At 37.5% G+C, this 19,966-nt stretch overlaps 2 protein-coding genes across 3 annotated transcripts in view; both read left to right on the top strand.

Annotated features, from left to right (window-relative positions):
* Window positions 1–13,999, top strand: part of LOC141927337 (macrophage mannose receptor 1-like) — a 37,419-nt gene extending 23,420 nt beyond the window's left edge. Inside the window, exons 20-29 of the mRNA XM_074834515.1 lie at window positions 1,057–1,171; window positions 1,828–2,009; window positions 2,668–2,770; window positions 4,265–4,494; window positions 6,379–6,544; window positions 7,952–8,098; window positions 9,116–9,232; window positions 10,523–10,690; window positions 12,502–12,531; window positions 12,934–13,999. Of these exons, the coding sequence (XP_074690616.1) occupies window positions 1,057–1,171; window positions 1,828–2,009; window positions 2,668–2,770; window positions 4,265–4,494; window positions 6,379–6,544; window positions 7,952–8,098; window positions 9,116–9,232; window positions 10,523–10,690; window positions 12,502–12,531; window positions 12,934–13,178 (1,503 nt within the window). The 3' untranslated portion in view covers window positions 13,179–13,999. The remainder of the gene's footprint in view (window positions 1–1,056; window positions 1,172–1,827; window positions 2,010–2,667; window positions 2,771–4,264; window positions 4,495–6,378; window positions 6,545–7,951; window positions 8,099–9,115; window positions 9,233–10,522; window positions 10,691–12,501; window positions 12,532–12,933) is intronic.
* Window positions 14,000–15,700: 1,701 nt separating this feature from the next.
* LOC141927324 (macrophage mannose receptor 1-like) overlaps window positions 15,701–19,966 on the top strand; it is a 33,883-nt gene continuing 29,617 nt past the window's right edge. The window contains exons 1-4 of one of the 2 annotated variants that reach the window (XM_074834502.1): window positions 15,701–15,821; window positions 17,443–17,675; window positions 18,033–18,431; window positions 19,249–19,422. In XM_074834502.1, coding sequence (XP_074690603.1) covers window positions 17,654–17,675; window positions 18,033–18,431; window positions 19,249–19,422 — 595 coding nt within the window. In that variant the 5' untranslated portion in view covers window positions 15,701–15,821; window positions 17,443–17,653. The remainder of the gene's footprint in view (window positions 15,822–17,442; window positions 17,676–18,032; window positions 18,432–19,248; window positions 19,423–19,966) is intronic. The other variant, XM_074834493.1, reaches the window with a different exon arrangement.

Below are 19,966 nucleotides of genomic sequence, written 5' to 3'. Positions count from 1 at the left end.
ATCTAAATCTCAAAATTAGAATGTTTTAAGTTATAACTTTTGTAAATGTCCATGTGCCTTTAGTCATAGTTAATTTTTCAGTTTCTAGAATTTTCTGTTTATTTTAGATATACTTACTGCATGGAAATCCTGTTTCATTATCCTTATCTGTAAGTGTAAACCCCTTTTTCTGAGTAACACTGAGATGAAAAATTAAAAGGTCAAACTTTTCATATATAATCAGCTATCACAACTTATCTTAGATTGAGTAACACAAGCAGCAAAAAATGTCAAATCAAATACAGAAAACAAGCATTGCTTTTTGCTAAGTTAAGCAAAAGTACATCTGGCCATACGAATTTAAAAAAAAAAAACAAAAAAAACCCAACAAAAAAACAACAAATGAAAACCGCAAATCAATCCCACAGTGCAATCAATAGGAAAAGTTTTTATGCATTCAAAGGGCATAAAAAGGGAGAAACAGCATATGCCAATTAAAAATCATGTCTGCTGTCCCTCAGAACATACAGAACCAAAACCCAATTTTTAATACTGGTATTCAGGAAAAATCCCCATGGGATACTAATACATCGTACAGAAGAGCACTTCTTCCTGATGCTGTTCCACCCATGCTGAATGTTCACACAACCTCAGGCTTTAGCACTAAGTCTGTGGTATAAAATTGAAAGAACTTGACCTGAGAGATTCCTGCCCCAAATTATGTTCCCAGTCAGGAAATAGTTTCAGTCCCTCAAAAATTCTACTTTTCAGTAATGTGATCTGAAATATTCACCCATGCACATTGGATATCTACTTAATTCTTCAAAAGCTTTTGGAGGTTGCCCCCTTTTGCCCAGAACTAACCTTGGACAGCCCATAGATTTGTAAGTAAGTGCTGCACACACTTTGCTATGATTAGCTGGGTTTCCTTCTTGCTCGCTGAAAGTATTCACATTTCAGTAGACTCCCCATCTGCTGCTCTGTACATGCATGGATTAGAAATTAATTAATCAAAACCAATGGTTTTAATACTCTTTGACACCTGAAATTTTGTCTAATCCTTTACTCTTCCTTCAGTGTTATAAAATATTTGGATCCAGAGAAGAAGAGAGACTGACTTGGCACTCTGCAAGAAGTGCTTGTATAGGATTAGGGGGGAATTTGGCCTCTATACACAATGAGCAAGTGCAAGGTATGACATCAGAACCTTTTGGCACTAGGTATGAAGCCAGCACATTTCACCATCTAATGACAAGGCTGAACTAGCCTCCAGATTCAAACAGCATAACCTATGAAGGAAGACCTGGAGCTGCTTGATCCTGAGAGAAGACTGGAGTGAGATAAGACACTTTCCATCTCTTGGCGAAAGCATCATGTAGAGGGAACAGATTAATCTGTTCCCCATGGCCTTGGAAGATGGGATAAATAGTAATAGTTCATAGTAATGAAATGCCCACAGATATTCAAGTCAGAAAGTAAACAAACATCCATCAGAAATGACATATGTGCAGTTAATACTACCTTGGGGAAGACTGATTAGTCCTTTTGAAGTCCCTTCTAGCCCTAATTTCTATTCTACTATTCTACTATTTCCAAGAAGTATTTATCATTTTTTATCCAAAAAACATTTCCTTTTGATTTTTAAATGAAATCAAACTGCTTCAGTTAAATTACTCATTGTAATTTTTCTCTTTTACGATTAACTCGTATTCTAATAATACTGAACTTGATATTTGCAATATTTTTAAAAGTTGATTGGTTGTTTTATTTGGAATTTGGTTTACACTGAATTTGAAAAGACAACTCCTCAGCTACTGTCTTTCTCTGATTTTTTTTTTTTTTTAATAGCCTTCTTCACCTTCCACCTGAAAGATATTGCCAATGAAACATGGATTGGATTGAATGATATTAACAGTGAGGATACATATCTTTGGACAGATGGAAGCTTTTTTGACTATTCAAAGTGGGCAAGACAATTCCCATTTAGAGATAAATATATTCAAGTTAACTGGAACTACATTACAATACAGGTAAACAAAAAAAAAAAATCAGAAAATGCATAACTTAGATAACATCCTCAAGGTTAGCATAACCAGACTGATTCCTCTTCCAGCTAGGATCCTATAATTCAATGGCTTAAAGGAGAAGGCAACTGAATAATATTTCAGAGATCAAGTTTTTAAAGCTGTACCTAGAGATTAATAGGCCTGTTTAGAGTCTATACTTATTGTCATTCCTTTGCAGGAGTCTAAAACTGCAGAAAGGGAGTGCTGTATTCTAATTACCACTAGAATTAATTAGAATTATTAGAATTATTAGACTTCACTGAAAATATTCAGTATTACTAACTGGGATTTTTACTTTGGTTTATTATTTCTTCTTGTACAGCATCAATCCAAATGAAAGTTCAACAAATTCAGTACAGGCTACCATAAACTACATAGTAAAAATACTTTTGGTGCACTCCAAGAAATTTTAATAAACTGATAAAAGTTCTTACAGTTATCTGCCAAGGAAAGTACATTTGCTTAAGATATATAATACAAGAAGTTTATTTTCCAAGAAGCAAGAATTAAAATAAGAGCCAGAAAATTAGAAAAGAAAGCGATTAACTTTGTCTCCTCAAATCTATTATTTTGCCAGACATTTTGCACTTCATCAGCTATAACTTTCTCATTTTTTCCCCAGACTGACTGTGTTGCAATGACAAAAAGATCTGTAGATGAAGCAGGGTGCTGGGAAAACACTGACTGCCAGCATAACAAAAGCTACATTTGCCAGATGGACAGCAGTAAGTTTTACTTTTCACCTTTTTCATTGGAAGACATTTACTGAGTGATCCGACAGTACGAGTCCTCAGTTGTAACAGCCTGGCTGCCTGTAGCAGCCAGGGTGAGGGAAGCAGGGTTACTTTCCCAGCTGAGGAATTCCAGACACAAAACCCACTCTGGGATAAGGATTATAAAAAAGTTTTGGCTTTACAGCCTCTCCCCTACCAGCATACCCACCAACACTCACAGAGGCTGACTTCACCTACCCTGCAGACATATACACTTACATCAGTTGTCTGAAGTGGTGAGCAGACACTTTGAAAGTAGGATTCACCTGCCTCATCCTGAGGCAAATGCCCAAAACGGGTTAGAAGAGCTGTGCCTTCAAAATCATTTTTTTCTTTACTGACATAAAAGTTTAGCCATCTGTACTTTACACAACTAGCACAGATATAGGTATCTGAATCACGTTATTTTGCAAATGCAAATACAAAGCATAAAAACAAATCCATCAGTGATCTCCACCATAGGTATCTTAGCTAGCTAGACAATACACTGAAAGCTGATTCCCCACCCTCACCCCCAGATCTAACCCCCCCTCACACAGGCTCCACTGGGCATTAACTAAGGTCAGTTAAACTGGTTATTTTGCTCATCAGTCTCCAGCAATGATTTTATATCACAAGACCAGCAGTAATAACAAGGGCAAAAGTTCTAGTTTTCTTCATGTGTCCTCAGGGTAGGAGACACGTCCGGAGCACAGATACACTGCAGAGTACACAGGAAGAGAAAAAGGGAACTGCTGAGCAGCAAGTAAAAATACAGGAAGAAGCCACAGCTGGGCCAGATGTTTCAGGGCTCCATCCTGTGCAATTGCAGAAAGCTGCATGAGTGCAGCTTGTCACTAACAAAAACAATTGCCAGGGTATTCTCGACACTGACTGAACACAAAGGCAGTTTTTGTCCTTTTTTCTGTCCCCATCACTAGCTCTAGGTCTTTGTTTTCTACTTGTGCATATATCGTTTAAAGTACAACTACAGTTTCCTTTTTCATTTCAATCTACATGGGGAAGAAGTAGCAGCAGAGTCACAAACTTTGTTTAGAATGAAATTCACCTCTATTTTGAGACTGAAGAGGTGTGGAGATCCTGCACCATGCTTGTGCTTGGGGTGAATTTCATCTGCACCGTGGGAGGGAGACCTAGAGAGCTCTGGGGAAGGATCACTGTGTGGCCAGTATTCACATAATTTCATCTGGTGCAGTGTATGTCTATAGGTTCACAGAGCTCATTCTCCTTAACCCCTGAATACACTATTTACACTATAGTTAAAAATAATTCCAAGTTACCATTAAAATGTCTCCTGTGTTTTAAATAAGAAATGCTTTTACTTGATGCTTGTGTTGCCACACTATATTAATCTGTTACTCAAAAGTAATACTGCTAGTACTAGGCAGCTGGTAATTTTTCATTGTTTTTTCCCCTTCTTCTCAAATTTGTACTTCTTTCCTACAGAGCCTGAACTGTTTCATTCCACAACTGCTCCAGATTCTGATTTCATCAATTATGGTAACAGCAGCTATTTAATCATTCCTTCTAAAATGAATTGGGAAGAAGCAAGAAAAGCCTGCAAGGATAAATCTTCAGAGCTTGCCAGCATTTTTGATTATTACAGTAATATATTCCTGCTGCTGCAGGCAGCACAATATGGAGAGCCCTTATGGATTGGGCTCAACAGCAATGTGGTAAGATTAATAAATTGATAGGTGGTGCAGTTAAATGTTATGACTGGATTACTATCAGCAGGGAGAATTGTAGCATGAGCAGATTTAGGAACCTAGGACTGGTGGATAGCACTCACTTCATTTAACTTTATCCCTCTTAAATTGCCCATAGGCGATGGAGAAGGATGGGAACCTCTGACAGTGCTGGCCTCTCTTTACCAACTCCATGGGAATCTTAGACACTTAGGTCAAGGTACTTGGTTAAATTTTAGATGGCCCTTTTTAGGAGAGGTGAATTCTACTCAAAGGGACCAACAGGGTCATTAAGGCTAGTGCCTTGTGATCATTGGCAGCTGTAGCTTTTTCATTACTTTTTAGTTCAGAAACGTTCACAGGACATAACATGTGCCTCTGAACACCCTCCTTGTTACGCCTGCTAAGTCCAAAAGATTAAAAGCAGTAAAAGCTATACTGTACCAGAAGTGAATACGGAGATCCAGGTCCACCACTGTGTAAGGGAACACTCAAGTGAGCATCAGTTTTATTAGTTCTGTGACTGTCAAAATGATCTTCGGCTTTTCTAGTGAATATGCAGTTGCTCAATGAACTTAACTATCATGTTTCTATTGCATTGTTCTTTGAGCTGATTAAACTACCTTGAGAATAAAAAAGAGCTCTTTCATCAGTAATAATCTTGTTAACTAGTGATTGTTTTTACTAATTGTGATTCCGCACTGATATGTAACACAGCATAACATGTCTGAAATTCAGTATCCCTATGGAGAACTTACAATAAATTCTGTGTAAAAATAGCATTTCTCATTGTATGATACAGAAGCACTCTGATAAAGCCTCTTAGAAGACTACATTTTCTGAGACAGTGAACTTGTTGCTGAACAATACATATTTCCATGGTTCTAACAGTGTCTCTCCCTACCAGACAAAATGCTTGGTCTTATAATATGTAAGTGATTGATAGTCACCAACCTTGACACAAATCTTTCCACTTGCACAAGCCCACAGGACGTCTCTATCCAAAACAAAGCAGTATTGTTTAAGTCCACTTGATATCAAAGTTGGTTGCTTTTATAGTCATAGGGACATGGTTTAGAAAGCAGTTAAAAGTCCATTATGATCAAGTTTGGATCACCAGACATGTTCTTCTGGTCCTGCTGTTGCAGAGTGAAGCTTTGTGGTTCTTCCTGCTCCCCTGGCAGCAATCTTGCCCTGATGGTGCCGAGCTCAGGAGGGCTTGTGTACCTGGCCTCTTGACACATCTAGACACAGAACTGGGTCTGTTCCCTTTTCCTTGTAATTCTTCCAATTTTTCCTAGGGAAAAAAAAAAAAAAAAAAGAGTGGGAGGAGGGCAGACTACAGACTAAACAAAGACTCAAGACTTCCTGCTCTTGCATATTTCTCTTTTGCCCCTAACAAACTAGTAATTTTCTCAGATTTTTCATAGTGATAGCTGCAGTTTACTCCTGAATGTTTCTCCTCAAAACTGTCCTTGAGCTTATGGTCCTTGTTTGACCACCACCGGTCTGAGACCCACTTCCACCTGAGCTTTCCACAGGTTTCATGTTCCTCTTCATGATGACCTGGCTCTGGGAGAGTGATTCTACCCCACAGTGTTGCCCAACAAGGGATTGAGCACCAGCAGTACCCAGGAAGCACCAGTTACCCTTCAAAACACTTTCATGGGCTGTTACAGCATAGGAGGCATACTGCTGTGTCTTTTACATTGCTGAATCCTGATTCAATTAATATTTCAACAGAACTAGCACAGATATACAAACTGAGGTCTATATATCACTGTGAAAATGTGAATTTGTATAAATCCACTTACCTGAAACAGCAGATGAGAATGTAGAAAAAATATGTTAAAATGTCTGTTTCAATTTTAGACTTATGGCTATTACAGATGGACCGATAAAAGGAAAATAAGTTTTACTAAGTGGTACTATGGAGAACCAAAACAGAAAATAGCCTGTGTGTATCTAGAGCTCCATGGGACCTGGAAAACAGCACCTTGTAATGAAAAACATTTTCCTGTCTGCAAAAAATCTGAGGGTAAGCTATGATGATAACTTTTGGTTTTATGGAAGAAGCCTTGCTCGATCTGCTTTGACTGAAATACAAATTTCTAAGTACATATTAAGGAATAATAAGCATGAGTATATAATGTCAATACCTTTATTTTGTATGAACAATGGTTTTATTTTGATGGACTTGTCATTCACCAGCCAGGATACTGCCGTTTCACTGGACTGGGGTGATAACTGCCACAGCAGTTATCCTACATCACAGGCAGACAGAACGTAGACATTGTGGGAGTACTAAACATTTCACTTCGAGTCTGGAATGTGAATGTTTTTGCTGACAGGGATTTTATGGGAAGGACTGTAATCAACGAAGTCCACTGAGTATAAAATTTTGTTCTTTCAACATCATACAGTGATCATACAGTGGTTACAGCTTCACTGTTAGTAGATTCTAAAAACTGGGGAAAGGAGGAAGGGTTGTATCTGGTTATTCATGCAGCAGTCTGGTGGCTGCTGCTAATGTATTATGGCATTGGGAAGAAAAGTCCATTATTGGCCCAAACAAAAGTTCATACTTCACACTGATTCTATAGGTGTCACTGAAGAATACTACAAATTAAAAGCTACAGGCAAACCTTAGGATGGGACTGAATTTTTTGCTTTCTCACTTGTATTAGAGCAGTTGCTGTTAGCTCTAGTGACACTGAGTTAATGGAAATTCTGAATTTCTTTTGATCTGTTTTTGTATAGTTTTTCTTTAATTTCTCTTCCAGGCCATGCTCTGAACTTCAACTCTGTTCATTTACAACTTTTGTTTTAAAAACCCATGTACTGACTGACAATGCTACTGTTTCTTTCAATAATGTAATTGCAGGAAAACAAGAGACTACTACACAAATATTCAATGAGCTTCAGATTATTCCATGCATTGCCAGAGTTCAAGATGTTCAGAAATTCTTTGCAAGGATTATTATCTTGGGGAAAATATCGAAAGGAAAATTTCCACAGTAAACTATGATTTAGATGATATTTCCTTTAAAATCAAACTGTTATTTGAACCTTTTGAGGGTTTGGGAGTTTTCTGGCTTTTCTTTTTCTGCTTTTTACTGTACCTTTTCTTTATACAAATTTGTTGGTTGTAACAAAATAAACTAGAACTAAAAATCCCTGAACACTCAGATATCCTTGAGACAGTCCAAGTTTGATTTAGTTGGTAACACAGAAGAGCATGAGCTCACATTGAATCATTCATCTGTGACTGAGCAGTTCTGCTCCTCATTGTCACTCTTTACATAGTCACTGATAATTCTGGCACTGCGTGCTGAAGAATATTTTAAGCACTTTTAAGGAAGGTTTTTTTTTAAACTTGATTTCGTATCTGAAGAACTGCAATCCCTGCTGAATGAAAGCATTCATAATATCTCATTTCTTTTAGATGTACTTCCTTCTGATCCCCCACAGGATATTGGAAAATGTCCTGAATCTGATCACATATCTTGGATTCCTTTCCAAAGCCACTGCTATAACTTCAATGCCAATGAAATGAGCTGGGTTCAGTCTGTGACTCAGTGCGTTCAATCAGGTAATTTTTATTTTTACTCAAAGATAGGATTTCAATCTTGACATTAAAAAATCTTTAAAAAAATCTTGAACACTAATGCTGCAAAATCTACACATATTAGAAAATCAATGTGTCATTTATTTTTCACTGTTGATGCTGTTTGCTTTTCAGTTATGTTGAAATTAGGGTGATCAATTTTCCCTGTTTTTTTTCCAGCTGTGCTTTTTTCTTGTTATATTTCTTCATTCACAAAATTTATCTTTTTAGTAAGATTTTAAAATGGGTTAACTTCTTTCTGGCCTTACCTCTTCTTTTCCATATATGTCCCTAACATGGGGTGTGTGATCCAAAGGGGCTGCGTGTTCTGCCTGCAAATCCTCAATCTACCAGCCAGGCTCCCTGGCAGCCTGCAGAGCCAGGGGAGGGTTTATACTTCCCTCCCTCATCTTGGAGGCAGATGGTCCTGGCCAAGACTATGAGCTGCTCCTTGGCCCTCTTCCACCTATGCTGCTGAATCATCAGCTACCTCATCCATGCTTCAGTAGGCTGTGAAAGGGAAGCACTATACTGCCCAAAAGAAATGGGTCCTTTTCTTTCATATTTTTTTAGATTCATTTAGCCCTTTTGCTTCATGACTGTTGACAGAAAAATCAATACTTTTTGAACTGCAAATTTGTTTGCTGTGCAATATTACATGCTACATAATATCCTATCAAATCCATGAACAACAAATAGTCATCTGTAATACCTATAAAAAATATTATCCAATCACTTGAAAATAATGTGCTCTTTGCCCACTGTTTCAAAATCATCATCCTCACTGTGCTTTCCTGTCTTTCATTTCAGACAGTATCACTCGCAGTCTGTGCTGTTCCCCTACAGCTAAACACTACTTTCTAGCCTCCATTTATATCCTTGCTTACTCCCTACCAGCAGGAGAGGTTTTATTATTAACCTTATCCTATATCAAAGGCTCTAACTACCTCTGACTTCTAAGGCAGGGGATACCTCCAACATTTTCTGTTGGTTTTCTTATAGGTGGTACATTGGCTTCTGTAGAAGATCTGGCTGAATCACACTTTTTAGTAGAGCATGCATACTTACACACAAGCAAGACAAGTGGCTTTTGGATAGGAATATACAGAAATGTAAATGGTAACTGTTTTAATTTCTATATAGAATCATAAATAGACTTCATTAAATGGACAGAAATATGATTAAGATACATTGTTTTTAAGGAACTAATTGAATTACAGTAGAAGCTAGTTAAAAACAAAAAGATAGATTTATATAAAAATTCTTGGAAATTGATGGTTTTATCCAATAGGTGTGAAAGGCCATAGAAAAGAAATTTGCTTGGCTTCTTCAAATATCTTGTAGTTTATATATGATTCAGTAGCAAAAATGCAGAGAGGTGACAGGAATATCTCTTGAGAGGCACAACATGGAAGATACTGTTCTTTAAGAAAGCAGGATGCAATGTGTAATTTCAGCTATCCATACCTGGGGCAATCATGGGCCCTTTTTCTAAATTAAAATGATCCAGGAGTTGCTATAATTGATAATTTTGCCCAGCTGGTTACAGTGGTAGCATAACCAATAATTTTGCACAGATGGTTACAGTGGCAGCATAACCAAGACTTCACAGAGGACCACAGCCAATGACATGTATCTGTCCCTCTGACCTCAGCCCTCTCTAAGGACATCTCCTATTCCTGGTCTGTGAGAAAGCATTTCCCACCCTGTTTGCTCTGTGTCCCAATAGGGAACATGTCCCAGCTGGCTCACATCTTCTCATGGCTGAGGAGCACCGCCTGGGAGTTGTGGTTGTCCAGCCAGAGTTCACAGCATTGAGCTCCTCTATCTCTGTATGGGGAAAAACAGGCTGCTGGTTGCTAGAAAAAGACTCCAGTGGAAAACATGCATCTCGAAGAAAACAACACTAGTGTCAATCCACAATCAATCAGAAAAGATTTTTTTTTAGATTAACTCATTGATACTTCAAAATTTTTATTTCAGAGGTTATGCAAAAAAGAAATGTTTTAACTAAGTGTATGTTTAAGCTTTACAGTAAAAGTTGCTTGATTTTCAGTGAGTGAAATTTCAATGAGAACTAATAACTTTGAGATTTTTAAATAAAAGCTTAGTTTTATTTATTTTTCTATTTGAAACTTTAGTCCCCTAGATAAAAATATGGAGATATGCCAATTAAAACTAAGCTATGATTAGCAAATCTGCAAATCATAATTTTGAAAAGCAATTATATTGTTTTTAAGAAGAGACTCAAAAGAAATAAAATGCATTAGAAAATAACCACAGAGGGAATTTTTGAAGAAGCTAGTATTGCTTTACTAGGCTAAAGTAATAAAATAAGAGAAAAGCTAATATTAGTGAAAATCTTTGATGTGGAACTATTAATTTTGCTACTAACATTTGCAATATTAGGGCAGCTGCTTTGGCAAGACAACAGCACCTTAGACTTTGTCAACTGGGCAGAAGGTCAGCCCTCGGAGGAGCAGCTTGATCACTGTGTGGAGTTGTCTGCATTCTCTGGCTACTGGAGTATCCTTCCTTGCTCTTCCCAAAAGGGTTTTATTTGTAAGAAACCAAAAAGTAAGTCAGTTCTTTAATATTTGCTCTTGATGTTTACAGTTTTATTTCAGTAGTAATAACACAATATAGTCATTACAAAAGACCAACATAAAACGCTGTATTTACAGACTTTTCGTTATCATCTGTTTCAGCATTCAGACAAAAATAATATGAATATATAGATATCCCCTTTTTTTGTCTGCCCTCTTTATATTTTGCTGCTTCGTAACTTCAGATTTTCTTGCATTCTGTGATGAATATTCAGTTAATAGCTAAAGACAGTCAGTATTTTCTGGAAAATTTCTAAACTACTCTATGTTTTTCTCCCTCCAACATATACACGTTTTCCTGCTAACATTCATATTCCCTTTCTATGGAACAAGGGTTGCATCAATAATTTGCTTTTCTTCCTCTTGCTGTACTATGATACACTCTGTTCCAGTAAGAAATGGATGAAGCAATTCCATTTAAATAATAACAGAACGGAAGCATGATTCAGAGCACGTATAGTAACCTTGAAAATAGTAGAAGTGTTTTGGTTAGCAATTTTTTTTTTTTTTTTTAATATTATGTTTCTGTGTAACTGAGCACCATCTGCTTTGGTCAGGAAGTAGAAATATCAGAATATTGTGAGCCAAGCAGCCATGTGGTATTTTGGAGTTTAACTGTTAATTCTGCAAAAAAGTATGATTTCCTGCCCTGTTTCGCAACCCTGAGGTTTGGGATGTTTCTGGGGTTCTGTCCTTTCCCCTCCCAGAACAACAAAGCTGCAGCTGGTAGGGGAAGCAGCTGTACACATTTGTAGTGGCGTCAAAGCATCTTCTGAAAAGAAAAATTCTCCTTTTAGGGCAACTCCTAACTTTCTTTGCGTAGTCAGAGCAATAGACACTACAAAAGGTTAATTCTTTGTTACCAGATGTCTCGGAAAGTAGAAACTCAGTGCCAACACATGCTTTATTTGTTGGGTTTGACTGTGAGTGGCCCCTACATGCAATGCCAAAGTACAGAGAATATTCCCTGGCACCAGGTTCTCCAGCAGGATGGGGTTTCAGCACAAGCAAATACTCCATTACAGTGAGCTAGCATCTTTCCAAGGGACAATTTAACAGCTGCATATCCTTCGTGCTCACAGACACGCCGAAGCTTAATGTGCTGCTGTGCTGCTGCTGCAGCAGCCCTGCTCCCGGTGCTTCCCACGCTGGAACACGCACCCGACTGTGCCCGCGCCTCCCGGGGCCCACGGGGAAGGGAAGATCTGCTTTGGCCCTGGCCAGCACCCAGCTCGCACCCAGCGTGCTGAAAATAATCTTGCAGATGGCGCCCTCTTTGCACAGCCAGGAAAAACTGCATAAGAAAGCTTGACTTTATAAATGTAATTATAGATGCAAATGAATTACGGTAAATGAAAATCTCTTGGGTCTCAAAGGAATTGTGTGCAGTACAGGAAAATTCAAATATCCTCAGCATTTGATCAAGTTGTTCCCAGTCTCTGCAGGCATGCAGACCCAGTGAAGAGGGCAAGATTTATTAAACAGTAGAGAGTCCATCTAAAACAGTCAGAAACTACCTGTACTTGGAGATCCTTTGGTTATTAAAAAATAAGCAAGAAGGGGCCTTTAATATGCAAAAGCACTGCAGTTTTATTACAGTGAATATCATGTTAAAAATCAATCACACCTTTTCATCTCTGTTAATTCAGCAAATGCGTTTCCAGAAGTGATGAGGTAACCTTGATGTGCAGGTTACCAGACCTTTTTACTAACGTGAAACTGTCAGGATGAAAATGTGACCTTTTTAGATTTTGACTAAACATTTGTCTTTATTTTTGACAGCTATTCTTAAAGCAGCTGCAAATGTGGAAGGTAGGATTTATTTTTCCTTCCCAATAGTTTCAAAGACACATGAAAAGAAATACTCGGGTATTTTTATGAATTGGTACTTATTATTTATTCATCTTTTATATATTTATTTATATGAGCTTAATTTATTTAGTTGCCATTGAATTCATTTCCAGCATGATTTAGCAACACCTAAGAGACACTTAGGGCAGCCCAGGATAACTAAATGCTTTGGTAAACTGATTGCCCCATCTTTGCTCCTTCTTTTGCATGTTAAGATCTATGACAGGGACTGACACAGAGTCATTATGATAGATATTCCCCCTGGTAATTAAGGGGGAAATTAGACCAATAGTTTTCAGTATTCTTCATATTTATTTATGGCTACAGTACACCCACTTCTATTTGCTTTGTATTTATTTACAGATGCCAAAAAGGACAAAGCACATGGTCACGTGAATATGTGGATACTACTTACTCTCGTCCTCATAATTTTATTAGGGATGGGCTTCATGATTTATTTCTTATTCAAGATCAAAACTCAAAGTGAGACTGAAAGAGAGGCGAGGCAGTGCAGCACACTGCTAGAGTACAGCCATGTCCTAACTGGAAGGGGCAATGAAAATGATTCTACCAACGACAAAGAAAAAAATGAATACAGTGCCGTCTAATGGGATAACACAGCCAAACTATATGGTTAAGCTTAAAAAAAATTCTAGCTGGAACAAAGGAAATCTTAGTAAAAGCTACCTGCACCTAATAGACACTATGAACTAAAATTAAGAATTATTCCTTTGGTAAGGGTGAAGAGCTCTTGCTCTGTGCTCTTCAGGAAATACTCTCAGGACTAAGACTCCATACTGTATACAATGGGTAATTAAACAAGCATAAAAAATAATAGAACTAGTGGGAATTTAGACTTAAAAGTTATGGATTAATACTCTAGTGTTCTCTTTTTAGAGTTGTGGCAGCATCACATACAGAGTCAAGTGCAGACTTACAGTGATCACTGTCTTTGCAGAGAACTTGGCCCCAAAGCCCGCACTTTGAGAATATATCTCACCATAACGTACTGAAGCAAGCATACTGTTGCTCAAATAAAATGGTGTTTGGAATAAACAGAGATTTACACGAATTCTTTTCCCCCATTATTGCCTCTGTCTTACACTCTTTACACAAGTAACTTCCTTGCCATAATAAGTAAAATGCAAGTACATGTCCTTCATTCATGGCTTCAACTTGGATTTTGCAAAACAAGTAAATCTTTGCAAACACTCAATCTTATTCTATGATTTTGAATGTTTTGTATCAATTATGAATATGAGATTATATCAATAAATGATCTATATATATTTCATAATAATAATTCAGTGTTGTTTAATTAGTATGCGAGATGTTATACGGTTTGGTGCTCCCATGAGTCCTTAATCTCATGACCTTAAGAGAGAGGCTAACAGGAGGAAACACAGAAACATGAACAAGGCATACAACTAAAAAGAAACATAAATAAACTATAAAATAAAGTGGATGTCAAATAAAACTGGAAGAATTCATTCCTGTTTTTATTTCACTTGATTGTTCATTTTAGGATGTCTTTTCTTACTATCCTCCAACTCTCTGATAAATGGACTGATGACTGGGCATTGTATCCATGCTAGGGGCCAGTAAGGCAGTGGGGCGCACTGCAGTGTCTTGGTAGCGAAATGCTTTAGAGGTTTACTCCGCTGTTTAAGTTTTCTATGAATTCTATGTTGTCTGTGACAGACTGAAGAAAAAAAAGATCTCAAGGATCTCTGGGAAAAACAGACCCTTATAAAGTGCATAAGAACTGTACAGAAGAGATCATTTGGAAGGAGAGATTCACATGACATTGGATTGCTGGTTTGTAGATGTTGCAGTCAAACAAAACATAGTGCAGAGGGTAGAATGAAGTGCATTCTGTACTCAAACTGCTTTTACTGACAGTCCCCTTGATCTTATACCTTTTTTTTTTTTTTCCTTCCTGTAAGTTACAACACATACCCATATTTATATTTTTTGGAAATAGTGACACTGAATTGGATTCAGTGATGTTTGATGGCTATGAAAAGGCGGCAAATGAAAAGAGTAAACATGAAAAAAACCCCAAACCTGAAATAATGTAACTGTCTATAATTTTGATATTTTGATAGTTGATATTGGTAACAGAGCTCTGAAGATCCTATACTCTGTAAATGGGTTTCTTCTCTCACATTAAGTGATGTTTTGCCCTTGCAGAATATATTATGAGATTTGTCTTCATAATAAAGCTATGAAAAATGACAGAAAATTCTAAGGGAAATTTCTGCTCAATATCTTTCTTCCTTTACCTTCAAAACAAATAAGGGATTTTGCATCATAGCTGAAGTTGATTTCCACTTAATAAAGGGCTGCAGCTCGTTTGTAATGTTTGAGAATATTCCTCTTTGTCTAATTTACACTTGGTACGAAGAAAGAATTATTAAATATTAAAATTCATTTGCACTTTATGGATTAAATAGTTTTGAAAGGCAGTTTTCTTGTCAAAATCACTGCTTAACAGAAAAATTTGTAAAGATTTGTCTAATTTGTATTGGTTCTCCTGAGAGAGATGAGACTTCTCACATGAAGTAACAGCACAGTAGTTTTATCAGTTGATAAATCAGAGAAGATAGAAGCCAGGTGTATACATAGTGACCAGTCTGTCAAGTTACTGAGTGAAATGAAATTATCCTGTCTGGCTTAATTTTTCACACTGAAATAGTCGACATTGCTCAGTTCATCAAATTAAGTGAATATATTTTTTTGTATCAGTGAAGACCTATCTGGCCAAGAAATTTCCATATTTTTTTTGTGAGTTTCCAGGTATGTATGTATGAGATTTAAAGTACATTCATTTAAAGTACACTCCCTGCTTCTTTGTCTTTGATGGTCAGGGCTTTACAATCCCAGAGCAGACTCAAGAAAATTAAAAATAATTCAGTGGAATGATGCTGAACTGTTCAAACTTTGCCACTTGTATGCACATGGATGGAAACTTCACTTTAAGATGCAAAGTTTGAATTTTGTAATTATTTATAGATTTCAAAATAGCACATGTGACAGGATATTTCCTTATTTAGAGCCCAGAGTTTTCTCTTTCAACTAAAACTCTCAAAAACTGAGGAGCCAGTGCCAACTGGTTCCTTAAGGACTTCTACTGCAGCAATTAATTTCAGCTCATCTCTTTGTGAAAATGAAGAAAGAAATGAAACACTTGAATTTTTCTACAGTCTTAGTTTTCCTCTCTTTCATTCATACTGCTTTTCAGACACTCGGTGAGTCTTTGTTTTTTATCCCCTGCAAAAGTGGATGTGAAAGTGGGCATTTTTGTTGTCTTGCTTGTTTTGTAGGCTCTTTAAGATTTTCATGCAGCTTGACTACCCTGCATTTCATATTCATCTTAACTGGAATGGTCCACAGAAGTTTAAAAAAGATGCAGATACAGAGATGTTGGTTCACTTTCAAAAAGAAGTGAAGAGTCAAGATGGGGTAAAGTTGGGAATCAGAGGTCAGGACAGATTCATATATGCAGATAAAGATTTCCTTTTGGATACAGTTTAATTATTGCTTATGTCTACTCTGTGAAGCAGACGGACTTCTTAGTGTGCTCCATAGTCCCTGTCTGTATATGTGACTGAGTTACAAAAAATGAAATAGAGAAAGGAATTACATAGGGTACGGTATGTGTAGCTCTTAACCACTATGGCTTTCAGAGTAAGGATGTGTTAAGCCTCTGAAATTGACCAAGGACAGGTCACAGTTCACTTTTTATATAAGGATGGTGATAAGGTTCAAGGACATTTTTCCTTTATCCTTCAATTTATTAGATTTGTGGAGGAGTAGGATACAAATCACAGCTTCTGAAAGCAGACACTGTGCCATGTGAGCTATGCCAGCACTAGCCTGTGGAAAATTGGGGTCTCTCCTCCGCTCTGCAAGCTGGGACCCAAACCCACATGCCCAAGCATGAACCTCAGAATTTCCAGTGAGAACTCCTATTGTTAGACTCAAAAATACTACAAGGGACAATAGCTGAAACTTTGGGCACTATGCTAACCACTTATTTAGTTAGCAGTAAGAAATAAAAGATTTCCTAAGATTTAATACTTTCTCTCTAAATGGACAAGGAAAGAAGAAACTAGGTCTTAGCTCCAAATTTAGATTTGAAGAAGTGAAACTTCCATAGATTACTAAACTGGTCAAAGTGACAGGGCCTTCTTGGGAGAGCTCAAACATTAAATACAGATGTCGTAACAAGAACTATTCTTCCTGTCATAGTTTCCCTGAATTTCCCAGACACTTTCTGCTCTGTTCACTATTCAACATTGGCTGTTCCCTAACATCCTACCCTTGTCCTGCAAATTTACTTTAGTGTTTGGAAGGGTCCCTTTTGTAGTTATTTTCTCAGATGGATACAGGCATGATGCTACATCTCTGTTTGCAGGTGGCGATTTGAGGCACAGAGAACTGAAGGGCAAAGCCTTGCCCTCCTATCCCATAGGTCCTAGATTATTCCCTGTAGTCCAAATTTCACTCCCTCATGACCCAAAGCCAGTGGGAGTTGTATGCTACTTGATGTCAGGCCGATGTCCAGCACTGAACAACCTGCTTTACCTGTGGGCAATACAACTGCAGTACTAGGCAGCTCTTCCCAGCAGGGCCTACTTGTCTTGATGGATTACTAAATTAGGCTGCCTATAATCCTTCGGGAGTGTTAGCTAGTTTGTTCAGCATTCACATAATGTCTTTCCATAACAATGCACAAGCACACAGGCACAGACCTATAGTATCTTTTTATATATATATATATCTCTATGTCTATATACTGCCTGGTGTTTGTTCTTCTGAGAATGTTTGTGATTTGATTGTGTAAATTATGTTGAATTTTTATTATAGATGTACTAATGAGAGGATACTGGAGCAAGGCAAGATAACAAGCCACTGTTCCACGGTTTTTCATTCTAAAAATAACCCCAAACCATAACAGAACATGCCAATTACGGAAGGAGCAAGAGTCACAGAAGGCTCACTCACTAACTGTGTTAAGCACAAATGCAACCACGCGGAGATGTATGTAACATGAGTTAAATCTACAGTGCATGCAGTGATGGCAAACTTCCAAATCTTCAGTAAGGTCTCTTTTGGAAATCTTGAAAGAAATGTATATTTCAGGAGGGATTTAGAAAAATAAAATCCACTGTACTCATGAAAATTCCATTATAGTGATGACATTCTTGAAGCTGTCATAATGTATTTTATGTGCTCTTATTCCTCTGTATTGTATTTATGAGCTGCACTTATTTTTCCTTCACAGAAGGAAATAAAAGTCTTGAAAATGCTGTTTGATCTTTGCAAAAGTGACTCAGATTTACAGTCTCCTGACATGAGTCAGATCAGCATAGAATCAACAGCACATCTTCCCTCACAAGCTCCCCTCACCATGTGCTCACCATAAGTACATTAATTTTGATTATTTTATTTTACAGACAATGAAATATTTTTAATATACAATGAGGATACTAAGCTCTGCTTAATTGCACAGAGTTCTCATGCAGTTACAACAGCTGCTTGCAAGAAAAACACTGAGTTACAAAAATTCAGATGGGTGTCTGATCACCAGGTGATGAGCGTGGCATTTGCACAATGTTTGGGAGTGCCCTACAAGCAAAACCAAGCTAAGATTTCTTTGTACCCATGCAACAAGAAAAGTGAATTCCAGAAATGGGAGTGCAGAAACGCGACCTTGGCAATCCAAGGGGAAGATTTATTTCTCAGTGCTGGCAAAAGAAAAGAAGACAGTATCATGCTGAAGACAGGATCAGCAATGATAGATAAATGGAAGATCTATGGAACCATGAATGATTTGTGTTCTGAAGGCCATGAAGGTAAAGTTTAAAGGTTAATCTTGATGGTGTATTGAACTCACTTGTTTGGCATCACAGATAGGATCCTTTGATTTCTGCTCCCCTTAGTCTAACATCAGCTGTTCCCCCTGAGGCAATGGTGGACTGGAGGATGATTAGTTCACATATTCAGGCCTGTATTCCTCGATCCAGGAGATGCACAGCTGATTAGGTTCAATGTGCAAAAAATGTGTATATTTTTTCTTTGCTTTTAAAGCAAAGGTGAATCTTGGCTATTTTCAGTTGTTAGCTTTAATCAAAGCGCTTTATTTAACTGTATACTAGTACTAGTGAAATTGTATTAGTATTGTTAGATGAAAGCCAAAAATCTTTATGTTTAGTACACCAATATTAAGTGTAAGGAAATAACTCCATGCATGCTACCCTTCAGTTGTTCTGTGAGATTTCTGATGCCAAAAATCCCACAACATTTAACAATTAAATCAAATATTTATTTTTAATGAATGATGGGAAGCTAAGCTACATGATAAATAATGCTATTTTTAGAAAAATATTTAAACATATGAGACAAAAATCACTACAGTTCTTTCATAGTTGGCTACAGAATGAAAATCCTCTATTTCCAGCTGTTACAGCTGGTGATATCATAAGCAAACGGTAAATTGCAAGCCTTACCCAGAACTTCCTTGGAAGGCACTGCTGGTGACAGTAGGTCCCCAGTGACACTGGTGTAACACTTGTAACACTTTCACCACATAGCCTTATGTAGAGTATAGATACGTAGAGAACTGGGTTCCCCAGATTCCCATACCTATATAATTATTTTTTGCCCCCTCAGATCTGTTCACAGTGTTAGGAAATGCCAATGGAGCTCCATGTGCTTTCCCCTTCCAGCTGAGTGGTAAATGGTACGCTGGGTGCACAGCTGCTGGCAGGTCAGATGGCTTGCTCTGGTGTGCAACAACCCCTGACTTTGATGAGGACCATTTGTACGGGTTCTGTCCAACTGGTGGTAAGTCCCATATGCTGACATAGATGCTATAACACAACACTGTTAGGTAAATATACCAATTTACCTGAGACACTGTTAATAATATGGAAGGGAAAAACCTTGTAATGACTTCATTTTACTCAAAAATGTCTCTGTCATGCCATAACATTCCTTACAGAAGAAACAATAATGTTTCCTATGAGTCTACAGTCAGACTGAAAGTTGTCTGGGTGTGTCCATCAGTAGCTAACACCCAGGAAAAGACCAGTATGCTTTAAATATGACTGCATTCAGCATAAAATCATCTGAAAATTGAGATGCTACTCACAGCCTAATTCTCCTTGCTCATTGCTATTTGGGGTAACAGTAGTATAACCTTTTCTATGCATGGAAATCCCTGTTCTGTATAACAAGATTGGTTTACAGTCTACGGGAGGATGTAGTTTCTTTTCTGAAAGACATAAAATAAGAAGATTGCCTCAAAGGTCTTACTGAAATAGCAGCATCGTCAACCTTTCCCTTGTAATATTTCAGATTACATTACACGATAATGTTATCTGAACAG

Source organism: Strix aluco, chromosome 1 (genome assembly GCF_031877795.1).
Source record: "Strix aluco isolate bStrAlu1 chromosome 1, bStrAlu1.hap1, whole genome shotgun sequence".
In the NCBI taxonomy this organism is placed as follows: domain Eukaryota; kingdom Metazoa; phylum Chordata; class Aves; order Strigiformes; family Strigidae; genus Strix; species Strix aluco.
Note: the sequence above shows the minus strand (reverse complement) of the source record. Positions and strands in the feature narration are given on the sequence as shown.